Source organism: Capsella rubella, unplaced genomic scaffold, assembly GCF_000375325.1.
Source record: "Capsella rubella cultivar Monte Gargano unplaced genomic scaffold, Caprub1_0 scaffold_5, whole genome shotgun sequence".
NCBI classification, from domain to species: domain Eukaryota; kingdom Viridiplantae; phylum Streptophyta; class Magnoliopsida; order Brassicales; family Brassicaceae; genus Capsella; species Capsella rubella.
Window position 1 is genome coordinate 2,495,971 of NW_006238919.1, and position 16,042 is coordinate 2,512,012.

Below are 16,042 nucleotides of genomic sequence, written 5' to 3' on the forward strand. Positions count from 1 at the left end.
TAGGGGTAACCGGGTAAGAATAGCTACTACGGTTATGATAGACAAATCCATTCGCGGTTTAATCTATTTTATTTTTGGACAGACAATAAATTACTTCAGACCAATTTTATTTATACGTATAAAAACGGTTTTTAGGTGGTCGTTCGACGAATTTTTTTTTTTACGTCCGCAACATAATTGTTAAATAGTAAATAAAAAGTGTTTGCATCATCATTATAGACGATTTTGTTCGAACCATTCGAACCCTATAATACTTTCAAAGCATTTCCATATCTTTATGCAACGATTCACACTTTTTTACCTACAATCAAACTTCTTTTCTATTATATATTCAAGAACTGGACTTGTGACTACATAATAATTTAGAGAAACTATTGTACTAGTGTCCCCGTCTATAGAAACCTACTGTTTTAGTACTTGCGATTTTAAGCAATAGACTTTAACTTCTTCACAGGTTGAGTCCAAGTTTGAAATCAATCTCATCGACAAAAAGGTGTAAGAGCACACAAAGAATACGTAAATAATGGGCCATTTTGTAGACCAACGAGAAAGTGAGAGAAAGAGAGTGTGTGTTTGTGTTTGTCCTCTCGTTATCAAGAAACAGTGGAACAGCACTAAACCGTCCAATAGCTTCTAATCAAAATAGAAAGGTCCAATAACAGAAACAAATGAAAAAGCCTTGTTCCATGGACGACGTCGTTTTCTACTGTCGGAATTGATTGATTCGATTACTTGTATTTCTTCTTTCTTTGATTAGACACTCTGTAAGAAAAAAGAGTCCTACTATAAAGCCACCACACTCGTGTGCGCTCGTGCTATACAAAAGCGATCAGCCCGTCATGGTCTTTGGTATACAAAGAAACATAAACGTATATATATTGACAACAACTACAAAAAGTATATATACTTTAATTTGTTGAAACACAGTTCGTGACATACTTAACAGCGTTAAATAAAAGTCAATCCTTAAGACTTTGTCTCTTAAATAAGAGCTAATCCATATATAAGATTGTTCTAAAAGACCACCAATATTGGTTGTCTACCTTTTCTTTTTCTTAAACTGAAAAATAAATAAATCATGTTGGTTGTTATTACTACTAGTAGGTTATATAAAAATCTTATAAACAATTGTTAAAAGTTAAAAAGACCTTATGAATAAAAAGACAATATTCAGAAGATTTTTAATGATGTAAGAACTTTTGTAAGTCAAAAGATACAGATTTAAGAGTTATAGTAAAGAGATGCGACGATCCAATAATGGTTCAAAGAAGTTAAGCTAAAATGTTACAAAACGAATTAATTAATACATAAGCAAATAAGTTTTTATTATAGAATTATTTTTTTGTATATATACATATAGTAAAAATTTGTCTAAAATGTTAATTTTTTTTTGTAGAAATGGACAAATACGAATATCGTACGTATATTGGATATGGATATTTACAACTCAACTCTAGTCCTAGATAATTGATTCATATTTGATTTTTTCCTCATCGTTTACTAACATAAACTTCATCAAAGTAAAGCTAGGAGAGAAAACTAGTAAAAGGGTTTTGCTACTTACTATAGTTATTAGAGCATCTCCATGGAGGAGAATCCCTATGAAATTTTTGAACAAAAAAGTATGATTATTAAATCTAGTTTGGTTATATAATTTAATTTTACTTTTAAAAAGAAAACTAAACCACTATATAAATTAAATGACATGTGTTATATGAAATTCTTACAACTATTTTGAAGGTTTTTATTTAAAAATTTATCATCACTCTCTCTCTCTCTCTCTCTCTCTCTTTTCCTACTCTAATTGTGAGAACCACATCTAGCTAAGACCACTTTCATCGGTGTTTTTTTTAAAGGATATCTAATGATTAGAATATACTACAAAATAAAGAAAAAATGTGAAAGAGAAAAAGCAACATCTCTTGTTTGAGAGATGATCGTATACTAAAGAGAGACTCTTGTACGTAGGTCTTTTTGTATGTGATCCAAATTGTTTTTAACAAATAAATAATAATAATGTTCTTGTTAGTGTTTTAAGAACTTGCTAATGAAATCACGCTTAATTGTAAAGGTATTTTTTAAATGTATTTGTTTCCAATCTTGGATATATATATATATATGCATGTGATATGCGATTTATCTTAAAACTGAACACAAAAAAATTATACAAAAAGCTTTATAAAGAGAAAAGATGTTTTTGGCACACAAGTGCGCATCTAGATGCGTCAAGAGGAGAGCAATTGTGTAAATCGAATGTTTTGTTTGTTATCGTTTAAATATGTACGGTGGAGAAAAGAAGGCAAAGAAGATCAGGTAAAGAATGAAACTTGGAAATCATGCAAAGCCACACCTCTCCCTTCAACACATTCTTACGTGTCCTCTTCTCTTTCACTTCAAATCTCTTTTCTACTACTACAAAGAAAAAGAAAAAAATTACAATCCATTTATATATACATGATATGTTCTTTTAGACTTATCTCTTATACCCCTTTTGTATTCTCTTTAGACATCTCTCTTTAGTTCTATTACACTACTTTGCTATTTAGTACAAGATCATATCGATCAATATGGCGAATGTGGACCGTGACAGGCGTGGGCATGTCGACCGTACTGACAAACGTGCTCATCTTCAGCCGTCCTACGAAGATGATGTCGGTTTCGGTGGTTATGGTGGTTATGGTGCTGGTTCTGATTATAAGAGTCGCGGCCCCTCCACTAACCAAGTATTGTGTTCCCTTTAGATTTTCATTTTTCTTTCCTCTAAACTAATCACTAGCTCACTTAAAACTATTTAACGATTTTAAGAAAATCTAAAATAGAAAAGCAAATTTAAAGTATGAAGAATCATGACGAGTTTCGAAATTAAACATCAATAGATTAGTATGCCATGCATATATAAATTGATCGATAATAGAAATCAATTTTATAACAAGTGTACGTATGTACGTGGTGCCACTTGCATGTTTCATAGATCATGGTTGTGCATGCATGCATATAATAGGATAATATCTAGAGAGGCTTATGGTTTGATTTATAATATTTTTGAGTTTTTGACATTAATTTTTGCAAAAGGTTCCTAAATAAATGACACTTATTAAATAAACTCGATCGATATAAGTGATACATGCATGCATACATGCAGATCATGGCACTTATAGCAGGAGTTCCCGTTGGTGGCACACTGCTAACTCTAGCTGGACTCACTCTAGCCGGCTCGGTGATCGGCATGCTGGTCTCCATTCCACTCTTCCTCCTCTTTAGTCCAGTCCTTGTCCCGGCGGCTCTCACCATTGGCCTCGCTGTGACCGGAATCTTGGCCTCTGGATTGTTTGGACTGACGGGTCTGAGCTCGGTCTCATGGGTCCTAAACTACCTCCGTGGGAGGAGTGATACAGTGCCAGAGCAATTGGACTACGCTAAAAGACGTATGGCTGATGCGGTAGGCTATGCTGGTATGAAAGGAAAAGAGATGGGGCAGTATGTGCAAGACAGGGCACATGAGGCTCGTGATACTGAACTCACTACTGAGACCCATGAGCCTGGTAAAGCAAGGAGGACCATTACATAAATTTGCATGAGTCTTTTGGGAAGACGAGAGATAATGTAATTTTACCTTTTATGTCACAGTTTCTTTCTTTCTTCTTTTTAGAATATCTTGTCAATATGCATGTGTACGTTCGTTTTGTCTTGTCCAAAATAAAAAACCCTTGTTAGTGAAATATATAATAAATGAAATAAACATGTTTTTACGGGTCCATGACTCATGACACTAAAGTGATGCAGAATGCTACAGATATATATATCCTCCTTCTAAAAAAGAGTAAAGATTGAGAAAAAAAATGGATCAGATCATTTACATTCTTTTCAGTATCATGATTTTGATATTGTTTGCCGGATCTGTGCTCTTCAGGATTATGACAAGAAGAGATATGAGTGAGAATGGGAAGCTAAGAAGATGGTACCTTAGACAGGATAACACTTTAGTCTTTAAGATCAAATCTTGAATACATTGCATATGGTTTCAGTGGAAATATCTTATAATGCCATGTGTTTAGAGAAGGGATTAAAAAGATTTTGATAACTCTAGATTTATCTGACATTGAAGCCTTGGCATCAAGGAGACAAGGAGGCTATTGTAAAGGTACGTAGTTTTGTTAATTTTTCTTCTTGTCACATATCATTTAAAACTTATGATGGTGAGACTTTGTTTTTTTTAGGCTTCTCTCCAAAGTATTAAGAAACAGTTACGAGGAAGTAATGTTACAAATTGCTGCAGCAACTGATGATTCAGATAAAGAAATATCGGAAATGTTTGGTTAAGTGATTTATGGAAAGTCATTAACTTTTGCATTGGAGACAACCAATATTTTATCATACCTTGACTTAATTCTTTAAAGACTTTTTTGAACTTTGTGGTTTTCTTCTACTTGGGATAAACAGCCTTGTATACTTCCATAAACAGATTAGTAACACATCATCAAAGTATTTGTAAACTCCGTCTGAATATAATGGTTGAGAATTCAAATTAAAAAAAAACGTAGTGTAAGTATTCATTGATATACACAACTTATTAGAGTTGAAGGAGCATACCTTTTTATCACGCGACAAATGTGAGACTGATTGTTTTGAATAAGTCTCACCAATTCAATAATCAACATAGTTGTATGGTTTCAGGTTATATATGAAGCTATCATATGGAGCGTTCACGTACCTTGTAGGTAAAAATTGAATACAGATTGGAGATTGTATTACCGAGAATGAGGTTCAGGGTCCAGCAAAAGTGAGATCAAGTCATAAGCTTCTGGAATGTTTCCATTAGATGTAAACACACAAATTTTCAATTCTGGTGTATTAGATTTTGTGCATTTGTTGTGCTTGACTATACATGACTTGCAACAGTTTAATAAATCAAAATTTCGTATTTGTTGTAACGGTATCATCCTTGTAATTTATAAAATACATTTAGAGCAAAAATAATAATTAATATTAATTATAAATTACTTTTACCATAAATACATATATTCTTTAAGAAAAAATTAAATGTTAATAATTAATTTTTATATATATATATATTAGAAAAATATTCTAAGATTTTGATACTATATATGAGATAAATATGTAACTATGCACTATTTATTTTTTCAAAGTATGTGAAATCCGCAATGATTTATGGAAATCCGTCTTGTAAAATCAAATTTTTTTCTAATTGAAAATTTTATACTAGCATCCGCTAGCTTTGTTTATATTGACATGTCTAAATTTGGATAATAATTAACCTACGATATACCATATGATAATATGTTTTTATTTTTTAATATTAACCTGTATTTATTAAAAATAAAATATGATCAAATATTTTGTTTTTAAATATTTTTGATGTCATTTATAGAATTTTACATTATTTTAGTTAATTTAATTGATTGAGATATTAGAATTATTGGGCCAAATCGAGACGGCCCATTACTTAGAACCGGCTAATCAGACTTCCTTCATCCCGTCGCTGTAAATTCCAAAACCCTCCGTTCACGCTTCCGAACTAGCCGTTGTCTTCTCTCTCTCCGGTCAAAGCGATGGCTTCGTATGCTCCGTTACTGGAGAAAACTCGCGTACCTCAACCTTCCATACAAAGATTCGCTGTAATTTCCGTCTTCTCCAAATTAAGATCTGCTCCGGAACGATTAGGATCAGAATCGGAAGCTGGAAGAGAAGCTATCTCCTTCTGCCTCACTTCCGATTCTGTCACCGTCGTTGATCAATCCGTTCGTGAGCTATGTCGATTAGTATCAGACTCTGTTCTCGACCTCTCCCGTGGTTTATTGGAACTTCAATCAGCTCTTGAAGGATGCGATACGAAATTGGTTTCGCTGTTCGTGAAAGGGTTAGGGTTTTTGATTCGTATTGGTTATGAACAGAGAGATGGGAATTGGGAGTTTAGTTCGACGGAGAATCATCCGTTTGTTAGGGTATGTGATTTCATGGATGCGTTCGTTGTTCTATGGGAATTGTTGTGTAATTAGCTAGCCTTTGATGCTTGTTGTTGTTTTTGGTTTCAGATTCTTTCTAGCCGAGTGGAGACACAGACGGAGCTTCTTCATCAAGTATCACTCTTTGTGATGCATACTCGGCGACTTGGAATGGTGGGAGTATGTGAATTCTTGGAGCCGTTCTTGAATTTCGCTGTACTGCGGATTCCACTTGCAGATTCGTCCTCTTCGTTGTTTGCGAGGGAATTGATTTCATCGATGGCTTCTCTTTGTTGTTCATCCCGCCACGAAGCACTGCCGATATTCAGATTGCTTATGCGTTGCTTAAAATATATCCCGGGGAAAAACCTCGAAGTAAGTATACATGATTAGCAGTCGCTTTGGTGAATGAAAATAATGGTGCAATATTAGGATTCAGTTCTAAATTTCTGAAACTGTTCAGGACAATAGAAATTTCAGCTGTATTGTCAAGACTCTAGTGGATGCTTATACTGTGGTTGTGAGAGACTTGGTTGGAACTGGATTGGTATGTGCTAATTTCATCATGCATTCATCTTAAAATTCTTGCTCGTTGTCCAATATAAATATATTTATTTATAATATCAGGAAGTAACAGAAGTTCATCTTCTCGGTGTGCAACTGGTAGATGGCGTACTTTTACTTTGCTCTTCTCCTCATGTCCAAACAACCGAACAAGAGCCTGTTATCGAATCTTTGAAGCACTTGTTGGCTGTTCAGAAAGACCTTGGATTACCATATTTACCTGATTTATCCTTGGTGGTTATCTCGCTAGTTTTCATGCTTGCCAAATCCAATGTTGAGCATGAACAACTCTCTATTCTAAAGTTCCTGCTTTCTCTGCTCAAATGGAAAACTGAAAACGGTATATTTGCATCTCCATCTTTCTTTTCATTACCCTCTTACTCCTTCTGCTGTCTGATAGTGTAGTAGCTGATTTACTCCCTTCAACCACGGTGTGTCCTCATCCTTTTTTTATATATGTGTATTTTTTGTGGACTAAGAATTGATTATTCATAATCCTTTCGTAGAAAACTTGTCGGTGAAAGATGCAGGCTGTTCAAGTGTGGAGTCTCTATTACTGTTTCCTATCATCGCACTGATGTCTTCTCCCTCTAAATCAGTCAAAGTAGCAGCAAGTAAGGTTCTTTCCATCGTAGAAAATGTCTTGGTAACAATGTTAAATGCACCAAAGATTGAGGTCTACACAAGGAAGGGAGATTCACCACTCAGCAGGGTGGGCTCTGTCGTATTTAGGGTCGTGCAGCAATTCTGGCATCAGGTTTAGTTCCTGTGGAGAAACCTGCTATTTTCTTTCAGAATCTTTCTATAATGAGTTACATAGATCAACTCATGGGTTAGGTTATTCAAATAATTACTCCTTTGAGGGTTGGAGATCAAACATTTTAATTTTAATTTATGTCCATAACGCTATATCAAAGTATTACACAAAAGAAACTCAGAATCAAATTGCTCACTGAGTCCTTGAATGTTCTTTTATTCTTTCAGAATGATTACGCACCTTCCACGTCCTCCTTCCTCAGAGTGGCTTACATCAATGGAAGTGAAAAACAGGAAACTTATTCAGGACTAGGGACTTGGAATTCATTACTTAGGGAACACACTGAACGGTTTTGGGATAGAAAAAAGTTATCTACATCGTTTTGTCTTTCACAAGAGATACCTATTTTACTTGGTGCTGTTGCTGGTGTCATGGTGATGCATCCGTCCCTAGGAGCTGATGGTATTGATTCTTTGAATATTATTGGTGGCATTGATCCTACGATGAGTGTCCCGCTGTTGCTAGCTGTTCTATATTACAGCAACTTGTTATCTCGAACAAATGTCCCTTGTCAGAGTCTATTGGTGAGCTACTCAGTCATTTTATGTATCTTCAAATCCAAGTGCTGGTCTCTTCTATTTATCTTTCCTTTAGACTAATTCCCAATTGATTTCTTTGATGTGCAGCCCAAACTTCTGGGGTTACTTCCGTCATTAGCTGCACAACAGGTGATGATTCCACTTGTAGTTCAGACTATTACTCCAATGCTACAGAAGGATGCGAAAGGGTCAGTACACCCTTTTTGATTTTTTGTTGTGTATCATATTTTTCAATCGTGTTAAGTAATAGTTAATTCTGGGTTGAAACCATTACCGGGTTCTTCCATTCGATTTTCACTTTATCTGTGTGGTAGACGAGTAGTCTTTGCAAACAGCTATAAGTGTTTCCATTAGCTCTTTAGATGCTGGCTTATGATATATAATAAAAGGTTGATTTGGAAGCCAAAAGATTAGTATGCGATGTTTCATGCTTTAACCTACATTTACCAAACTTATTGAATTGGGTTTCTGTCCTCTACCTTGTTTCCGTTTCTGACTGCCATAAAATGGAGTTGACATGAGTAGCTCTGATGATGGTTTATTTTAGTCTGTTGTATGCTACAGCCATTAGATTGCTTTGCCAGACCTGGGTAGTCAACGACCGTGCCTTTTCGAGTCTGCTAGTAAGCTATTCTTACCAATATGAAATTTTGTTCGACATTGATAAAGTCAGCTTGCTCATGCTTACTTTTATGTACGTCTATGGTACCAATTATTTTAAATATTCAGGAAGTGTTACACCCAAAAGGATTTATAGACTTTATTTCAGAGAGACATATCTGCATTAGTATGGCCGCTTCCATTCACGATGTATGCAAGAGACACCCTGATAGGGGAGTAGACCTAATCTTGTCCGTTCAGGTATAGTTTCTCAAGTAATGTTTGCTATTGCTGCTTTAGATGTATATCAAAAATTTTGGAGTGCCTTCAAAGCTTTGTACTGGATTCATACTTTGATAGGCCTGTATAGAAAGCCAAGACTCTCCAGTTCGAGCACTTGGTTTTCAGAGTCTTTCCCATCTGTGTGAAGCCGATGTCATCGGTACTATCTTAATACTTACTTGTGTGAGTTAATTCCTTTCGATTTTACTCATTTTTTATCTTAACTTTTGCTTTGTCCATCCAGATTTCTATACTGCATGGGGTGTCATTAAGAATCATGCTCAAAACATCAAACTGGATCCTCTCCTTGCTTATAGGTTAGCAGAGCTAACATCCCAAATCATATTTATAGACACAATTGAGGTGTCTAAAGTGGTGCCTGGATCTTGTAGCCATTGTTGTTTGAGGTGTCTGAAAAAATATTTGATGTATAACTAGCATTGTTTGGTGAATATGTTGCAGTGTATGCAGTCTTCTAAAGTGGGCTGCAATGGATGCCGAAGCATATCCTGAAGATGCAGAAATTTTTTTGAACATTTTGTGGGAAATTGGGAGCTCTATGCAGATGCCTCTTGATTCCCTATGGACAAAGGCAAGAGTCTCTGCCATAGTGGCCCTGGGTCAATATGAGGTAAGTATTGGATTTCAGTCTCTTGTACGTCTTCGTTTGGTGTGTCCGGACCATATTTGGCTCTAATATTAATATATAACATTTTTTTTTTGGGCAAACTATTAATATATAACACTTTTATCTAATCATGATTCCAGGTATCATTTATGGAAAAAAAAATTTCTGACTTCAACAATTATTGTGCATATATGCTATTTTCGGAGACAAATGCAGAAATTTTAAATGCTTTAGAAGACCTTTCAATCAAGATCATTATTCATGAGCACAGGTATAGAGCTTGTAATCTACTTAACTTTTCCTGGTTTAGATTCTCATCAGCAGCATATTAAAACTACTTCTCTTTCTGACCTTTCAGCATCCGGCGTAGATATGTTCGACAGAAGAAAATTCCGGGTAATAAGATTGAAAAGCTGCTGGATGTGATACCTCAGGTCATCTTCCCTGCAGGTGTAGTTTGATTTTCAGCTAAAATAGTCCTTAAATTGTTAACACAATTAGTGAGAAATGCAAGGGACTCTGTTGGAATAAATAAATAAAATCTTGAGATGGGGATATTTTACTTATGCTTTTTTTTGCCTACTAACTAACTTAACTCGTTTATAACTGTCAGTTCTTGCTGTTTTTTTGCAACGTGTGATTCTTATAAGATAATGTCAAAGTATACAGCTGCATTATGAAATTCTCAGTTCTATTCGTTTTTTTCATTACGTAAACCTTTTCGCTAAATATTCCAAATAATCAGTTACCTAAAATTCTTTGTACTCCACATAAACTAAGTGCAGCACCATTTGATTTTCAGGGAAAGAAATGAAGACTGGAGAACTACCTGGTGCGGCATTATTATGTCTGTCTTATAACCCTAGAGATGTGAAGTTTGGGTCATCAAGAGTAAGTATTATAAATTTGACTTTCTGCTTGGAGATTTTTATATACCGGTGCATACTGACTTTCATATTATTAATCTCAGAGCTTTCGTGATGTTCATGGTCAATACGAGGAGGCATTTAGAGTAGTGGTTAAATCTCTCCAGCTCTCAAGAAATATTTCCCTTGCTCTTATATCCTTGCAATCACTGAAAGCTTTTATGCGGCGTTGGATAAGAGCTAATATATTGTCCATTGAAGCAATGGCTAAAGAATTACCATCAGATAAAACCTCTAAAGCTGCAAACAACATCATGAAGGTCTGAGATAGTTTTTTCCTGCTGCAGCTTAATTCAAATGTTTCATTTTAAGTGTTCAAACCTTAATTGAGAATCTGTTGTGCTATTCATGAAGAGTTTGGTACATATGGCCGAAGAAGCTCTTCCCAGGTGTGCAGAAAACATAGCACTGGCGCTTGGTGCACTGTGTGCAGTAAGATTTCATAGAAATGTGCTTCCATATCTATCATGGTCAACTGTCTCAATATATGATTTAATCTGTTTGTTTTTCAGGCTTTGCCAGCTGCTGCTCATAATATTAAAGCGACTGCATCAAAATTTCTGTTGAGTTGGTTGTTGGAGCATGAGCATGAACACCGTCAGTGGACGGCTGGTATTTCTCTTGGATTGATTTCGTCATCCCTACACGTGACTGACCACAAGCAGAAATTTCAGAATATATCTGGACTTCTTGAGGTTCTTCCTATACCTATGAGTTAATTGCGGGAAAATTTTACAGTGCAAACTCGTTTGTGAAAACGCATACTTTGTAGTTAACTTGAAGAGTATGCATCAGTCTTGGTCTTTCTCACTCCTTACATGGTTTATTTTCACTTTAAATTACTCATGCAGATAAAATAAATATTTATCATGTCTTTCAGGTTTTGTGTAGCAGTAAAAGCACTCTTGTAAAAGGAGCCTGTGGGGTTGGATTAGGTTTTTCATGCCAAGATCTGCTCACTCGGACAGAAGCCTCTGCGAGCTCTGATATGGACAGTGACTCCTATTGGAACCAAGAAGAACAGCTCCTAGGGAGGATAGTGAGGTTGCTATCTTCAATATTACATCGTTTCCTGCACACTCCGTGTGATATCCTAGAAAGCTTGTCTGCACTGTTCCCACCTGCAAAGGAAGACAACGTTATAGGTTTACCTCAGCTGTTGGATGAGAGTTCTGATGATTTTGATGATGATACATGGGGTATTGCTGGACTCATTATAGGTTTGGGGATGTCAGTTGGTGCAATATACAGAGCTGGGAAGAAAGACGCTGTTGTAAAGATTAAAAACCTGATTGTATCATGGATCCCATATGCAGATTCTCTAAAGCAAACTCCGGGTTCTAATAGTAAGGTACCAGTGAGACTGTTTTCAGTTGGTTCCTGCCTTGCACTCCCAATTGTGATAACTTTCTGCCAAAAAGTTGAACTGTTTGATGCACATGAGGTAGATCATCTAATTAGTTGTTTCAAGGACCTTATTTCCGAGTTGATAATTGTTAGAAAGTCTGGTGCTTTACGTAAGAGGTTGTTGATGGCTTCCTGTATTGGGGCGGGAGACCTTCTTGGTTCTGTTTTGAATGAAGGTATCCACCCTGTTAAGATTGAATCTGTAAAAGGGTTACTAGACCTGTTCAAGACCTGTTATTCTGGACTTTACCCGCCAGTTGCTCACTTTGGAGGCATGCTCGGAGTTGTTAATGTTTTAGGAGCAGGTGCTGGGAATTTGGTGTATTCCCATCCTCTACCCCGTGCTCCTCCCGCCAGTTCTGAGGAAAACGTAAGTTCTCTGGTCTATATCTTTCTCAAGATCATTGCTGACTTGTTCCCATATAGAAAAATATGTATGGGTACCTAACATTCATTTATGGGTACCTAACATTCATTTATCTTGCTACAGGAAAACTCTTTTGTCTCTGGTCCTTTGCTTTCAAACGCATATTTTACTCAGCAGCTGATGCCAGTTGTGCAAGAAATATTTCTTATCGCACAAAATACCAAGGATCGCCAGCTCCAACATTATGCTGCATGGGCAATCTCAATTCTTAGAAATTACATGCGGTCCAGAGAAGCGTCAAGTCTCAGCAATGATAACCAATCTGATACCTCTCACCCTAGTTCCATCTCTCACAGTGTTCCTGAACATACCATGGTCATGAAACTTGCTCAAGGCCTGACAAATCCAAGTTTTCCTATGGTAAGTCTGCTTAAAGGCTTTCCTATAGTTCTAATCTTTCAAGGTTTGAACAAAGAAAAACCTTGAAATTGTTCCAGTAAAGTAGAAGGTGATTTAGTTTGGAAATAGATCACAATCTGTTCCCATACTTATTAATCTTTGTTGAATTTTAGGCGGGTAGCCCTCTGAATATTGGCACAATGGAAAGTGCTTTGCGGTGTTTGTCTCATGCTCCGAGATTGCCAAACTTTGATTGGGGAGCAACAATAAGACGATTAATGAAACAAGAGACTCAGACTGATGTATTGCAATCAGGCAATGTTCCCAAGGAAAGAACTCTTAGGGAAGAGTGCTTCAAATTTTCATTATCCCACGCAAGAGAATTTGATGAACTTCTAGCTTTTCTGGACGAGTTGTCTGAACTAGCCAGATTCAAACAGTTAGAGCAGAGTCTCCAGTCATGCCTGCTCTGTCATCTAGGGGATTTGATGAGAATATTCTCAGGTTCAAGAATGAATAAATTGTTTGACGATGTCTCTTGCTTTTTAATCTCGCTCTCTTCAGACCATGTATATAGCTATGAACAAAAGAGTTCATTGAGGGTCTCTTGTTGGAAGGGTCTGAGTCAGTGTCTTGAAGAAACTTCTCTTGATTCTTCAGAATACATCACAAAGATTGAAAAATGCATAGAGTTGTTTTTTGCTGTCTTACCAGTAGCATCACATTCTCTTATAGAAGATCAGATGGGTTCGGTGAAAGAGTGGTCAGAGGCAGTTAGATGTTTGCAGAAGTCGCGTCGGGATTGGTTATACAAATTCCTACATGTATGTAATATCTGCATCATGCATTCTTGTTTGCCAGTTTGTAAGCTATGTATCAGCTTTGTAGACATCTCCTCGTTTAATTGAGATTTTCTTATTTCTCTTATGCAGGTTTCAAATCTTGAAACTGGAAACGAAAAGACTGACTTCCAAGGTGATCTAAAGAAGATTCAGGCAAAAGCCAAGCTAGCAAAACTTGGATCAATTCCATTTTCCGAGTTAGGAAAATTGAAGGCTATTATATTGAATTGTGAACAGTCAGGTCAGTTACTATCCTCAGTTGCCTTTATGTTAGCTAGATACAATCAAAGATCATGATACAATCAAAGTTTTTGTCTTTGTTAGATATTTGGGACGTGTTGATTGAAATAGTAGCGGCTCTGCATCACGCTGAAGGAGGAATAAAAAGACAGTGGCTCATCGATGCAGTTGAAATCAGCTGCGTTTCTAGCCATCCTTCCACTGTAAGCCTCAATGTCAATATCTCATCCATCAAAATAAATTATTCTTCTTTTCTATGTTGAAATTGGCTTTTATCCTTTCACAGGCGATTCTCTTTGTTGGCCTTCTCTCTAGCATCTGCTGCGAATACATGCCGTTTCTCACCTTAGACAGATCCACGGTGTTAAGCGATATGTCTGTTACCGTAACTTCTCTCCTGTCTGATCCCATCTACGAAGTGGTCGCAGAGCCTTTCATCTCGTTTCTATGGACTTCACTGGAACGTATTTACAGTTTTGCAACTGATACAGATGCTAATGCAAGGCTAAGCTCACAGCAGATTGAGGAAAGCGAAAGAGAAAAAGCACCAATGATTGTGAAAGTAATGCATTACATTTGTGTAGCCTTCAGAGATCATTTGCCTCTTGAGAAACAGCTTAGACTTGCTTCTATGGACATCGCTTGATTCCGTATAAACTATCGTATATATATATACTAGTTTAGTACGGGTTATCTTTATTTAAAATAAAATTTATTATAACTTATAGAAAAATAATTTACAATTTTTTTTTTGAAAAATAAGAGAAATTACTTTCATTTGGAAAGAGATTTTATTTGGTTTGAAGTATCAAATAAACGTATATATATATATATAGATATCTCTTAAAATTCGTTATTAAACGTTAATTATAAAAATCTAGTAATGTTAAATTGACAATCACCAAAACATTTGAGAGCTATTTGGGAGCTATTCACCATTACTCATAATATTTCTAAAATATTTTTAAAAATCTTAATTTAGCAATTATCCTCTAAAACATGATTATACCGTTTTGTAAAAAAGTTTATTTTTTAACTTTAAATTTTTCAAAAAATCATTCTCACACTATGAAAATTAATTAATTATTATTTAATATGATAGTAAAGTTCTTTCAAATTAACAGCAATCTAAAATATGATGTTAAATACAAATTTGTAAATAAATTCATATAAACAACGGAAATAAACATAAAGATTCTAAAATAAATTATAGCATCGTTGAGGAAAACATTAAAAAATCTTTCAAATGCGAATGATAAAAAACTACATGTTTTCTTTAAAAATATTTTAAAATTACTATATTACGATTTATATTAAACTTTGTTATCTTTGATTTAAGCGAAAAATATTATTTTCGAAAATGTTTTATTCACCCTTATGTTTAAGACAATAAAATTTCTCAATGGAATAATACATTCATACATAAATTAAAAATTAAACAAATATAACATATTATTAAATAAAAATAATGAATAAAATAATGTATTTAGTTAACCCAAACTGATAAATAACCTTGTTTAATTGTAAAACTTAAATCTCACTCCTCTTTAATAAGCCCAAACCGATAGATAATCTTGTTTAATTATAAAATCTAAACTATAATGCAGATTTATAAACTCAATATATAAACCTTATAATTGTAAAACTTACAACTGACAAAACCAAAAATTAGGTTAATAGTTGAAAGAAAATTTTAAGCAATACCCCTTTTGGTGTACCCGTTTTTAAAAATACATCAATTTTCTATCCATTTTAAAAATATCCCTTTTCAAATATGAAAATTGTAAACTTTTATATAGTTTATAAGGTACATCTAGATAATCATTATTATTAGGAGACTCAATACAAATATTTATAATGTTTTAAAAAGGTTCTAAAGGGCATTTATAATACTTTTATAAGGTTTTATAAGGTTTAAAAAGTTTTTATATGTTTTTTAAATATTTTTTAAAACGTTTTTAAAAGGTATTTATATGGTATTTAAATTTACACACATAGAAAGATAATTTTTGTCTAAATATCTAAGCTTACACATTTTTTTTTATAAATATCAATTTTTTACTTTTTAATTTTCAAAAATACCCTTTTTCCATACCACTTTTTTAAAATACCGCTATTTCAAACTTTATAAAAAAACCACTTTAAATGTTGAAATTTATCCAAATATCTGTTAAAACTTATAAATATACACACAAATTACCTTTATATATGTTTAAATTTTTATATATCTTTAATAAATAGCGTAAAATAACTTATAAATACCTTTTAAAAACCTTATAAACCCTTTTAAAAACCACTTAAAACCTTATAAAACTTGTAAAAACGATTTAAAACCTTTTTAAACATTATAAAATATTTGTATCAAATTTCCAAGTAGTAGTTATTATATAGAAGTATCTTATAAACCATATAAAACTTTATATTTTTCATATTTAAACATGGATATTTTTTGAAAATGGATAGATAAA

The 16,042-nt window shown here is 34.4% G+C and overlaps 2 protein-coding genes across 2 annotated transcripts; both read left to right on the forward strand.

Annotated features, from left to right (window-relative positions):
- The first annotated feature begins 2,479 nt into the window (after positions 1-2,479).
- On the forward strand, positions 2,480-3,755 carry LOC17885796 (oleosin 20.3 kDa). Its single transcript, XM_006292960.2, has 2 exons — positions 2,480-2,723; positions 3,143-3,755. Exons 1-2 carry the CDS (start codon positions 2,568-2,570, stop codon positions 3,566-3,568), a joined length of 582 nt encoding a protein of 193 aa, XP_006293022.1. The 5' UTR covers positions 2,480-2,567; the 3' UTR covers positions 3,569-3,755.
- A 1,756-nt stretch (positions 3,756-5,511) lies between these two features.
- On the forward strand, positions 5,512-14,273 carry LOC17886012 (protein RST1). The gene is made up of 24 exons (XM_006290190.2): positions 5,512-5,963; positions 6,054-6,338; positions 6,427-6,510; positions 6,591-6,867; positions 7,034-7,284; positions 7,512-7,868; positions 7,971-8,071; positions 8,431-8,506; positions 8,613-8,744; positions 8,844-8,925; positions 9,010-9,082; positions 9,228-9,396; positions 9,534-9,664; positions 9,752-9,843; positions 10,196-10,284; positions 10,364-10,579; positions 10,674-10,751; positions 10,832-11,014; positions 11,200-12,096; positions 12,217-12,513; positions 12,666-13,316; positions 13,425-13,575; positions 13,659-13,777; positions 13,861-14,273. Exons 1-24 carry the CDS (start codon positions 5,571-5,573, stop codon positions 14,218-14,220), a joined length of 5,544 nt encoding a protein of 1,847 aa, XP_006290252.1. The 5' UTR covers positions 5,512-5,570; the 3' UTR covers positions 14,221-14,273.
- Positions 14,274-16,042: the final 1,769 nt, after the last annotated feature.

Excerpts from the sequence above, each read along its gene's own strand:
- LOC17885796 (XM_006292960.2), top strand. The coding sequence starts at position 2,568 with ATGGCGAATGTGGACCGTGACAGGCGTGGGCATGTCGACCGTACTGAC. Across the intron at positions 2,724-3,142 it reads GCGGCCCCTCCACTAACCAA|ATCATGGCACTTATAGCAGG; the intron begins GTATTGTGTTCC and ends GCATACATGCAG.
- LOC17886012 (XM_006290190.2), top strand. The coding sequence starts at position 5,571 with ATGGCTTCGTATGCTCCGTTACTGGAGAAAACTCGCGTACCTCAACCT. Across the intron at positions 7,869-7,970 it reads TCCCTTGTCAGAGTCTATTG|CCCAAACTTCTGGGGTTACT; the intron begins GTGAGCTACTCA and ends TTTGATGTGCAG. Across the intron at positions 11,015-11,199 it reads ATATATCTGGACTTCTTGAG|GTTTTGTGTAGCAGTAAAAG; the intron begins GTTCTTCCTATA and ends CATGTCTTTCAG.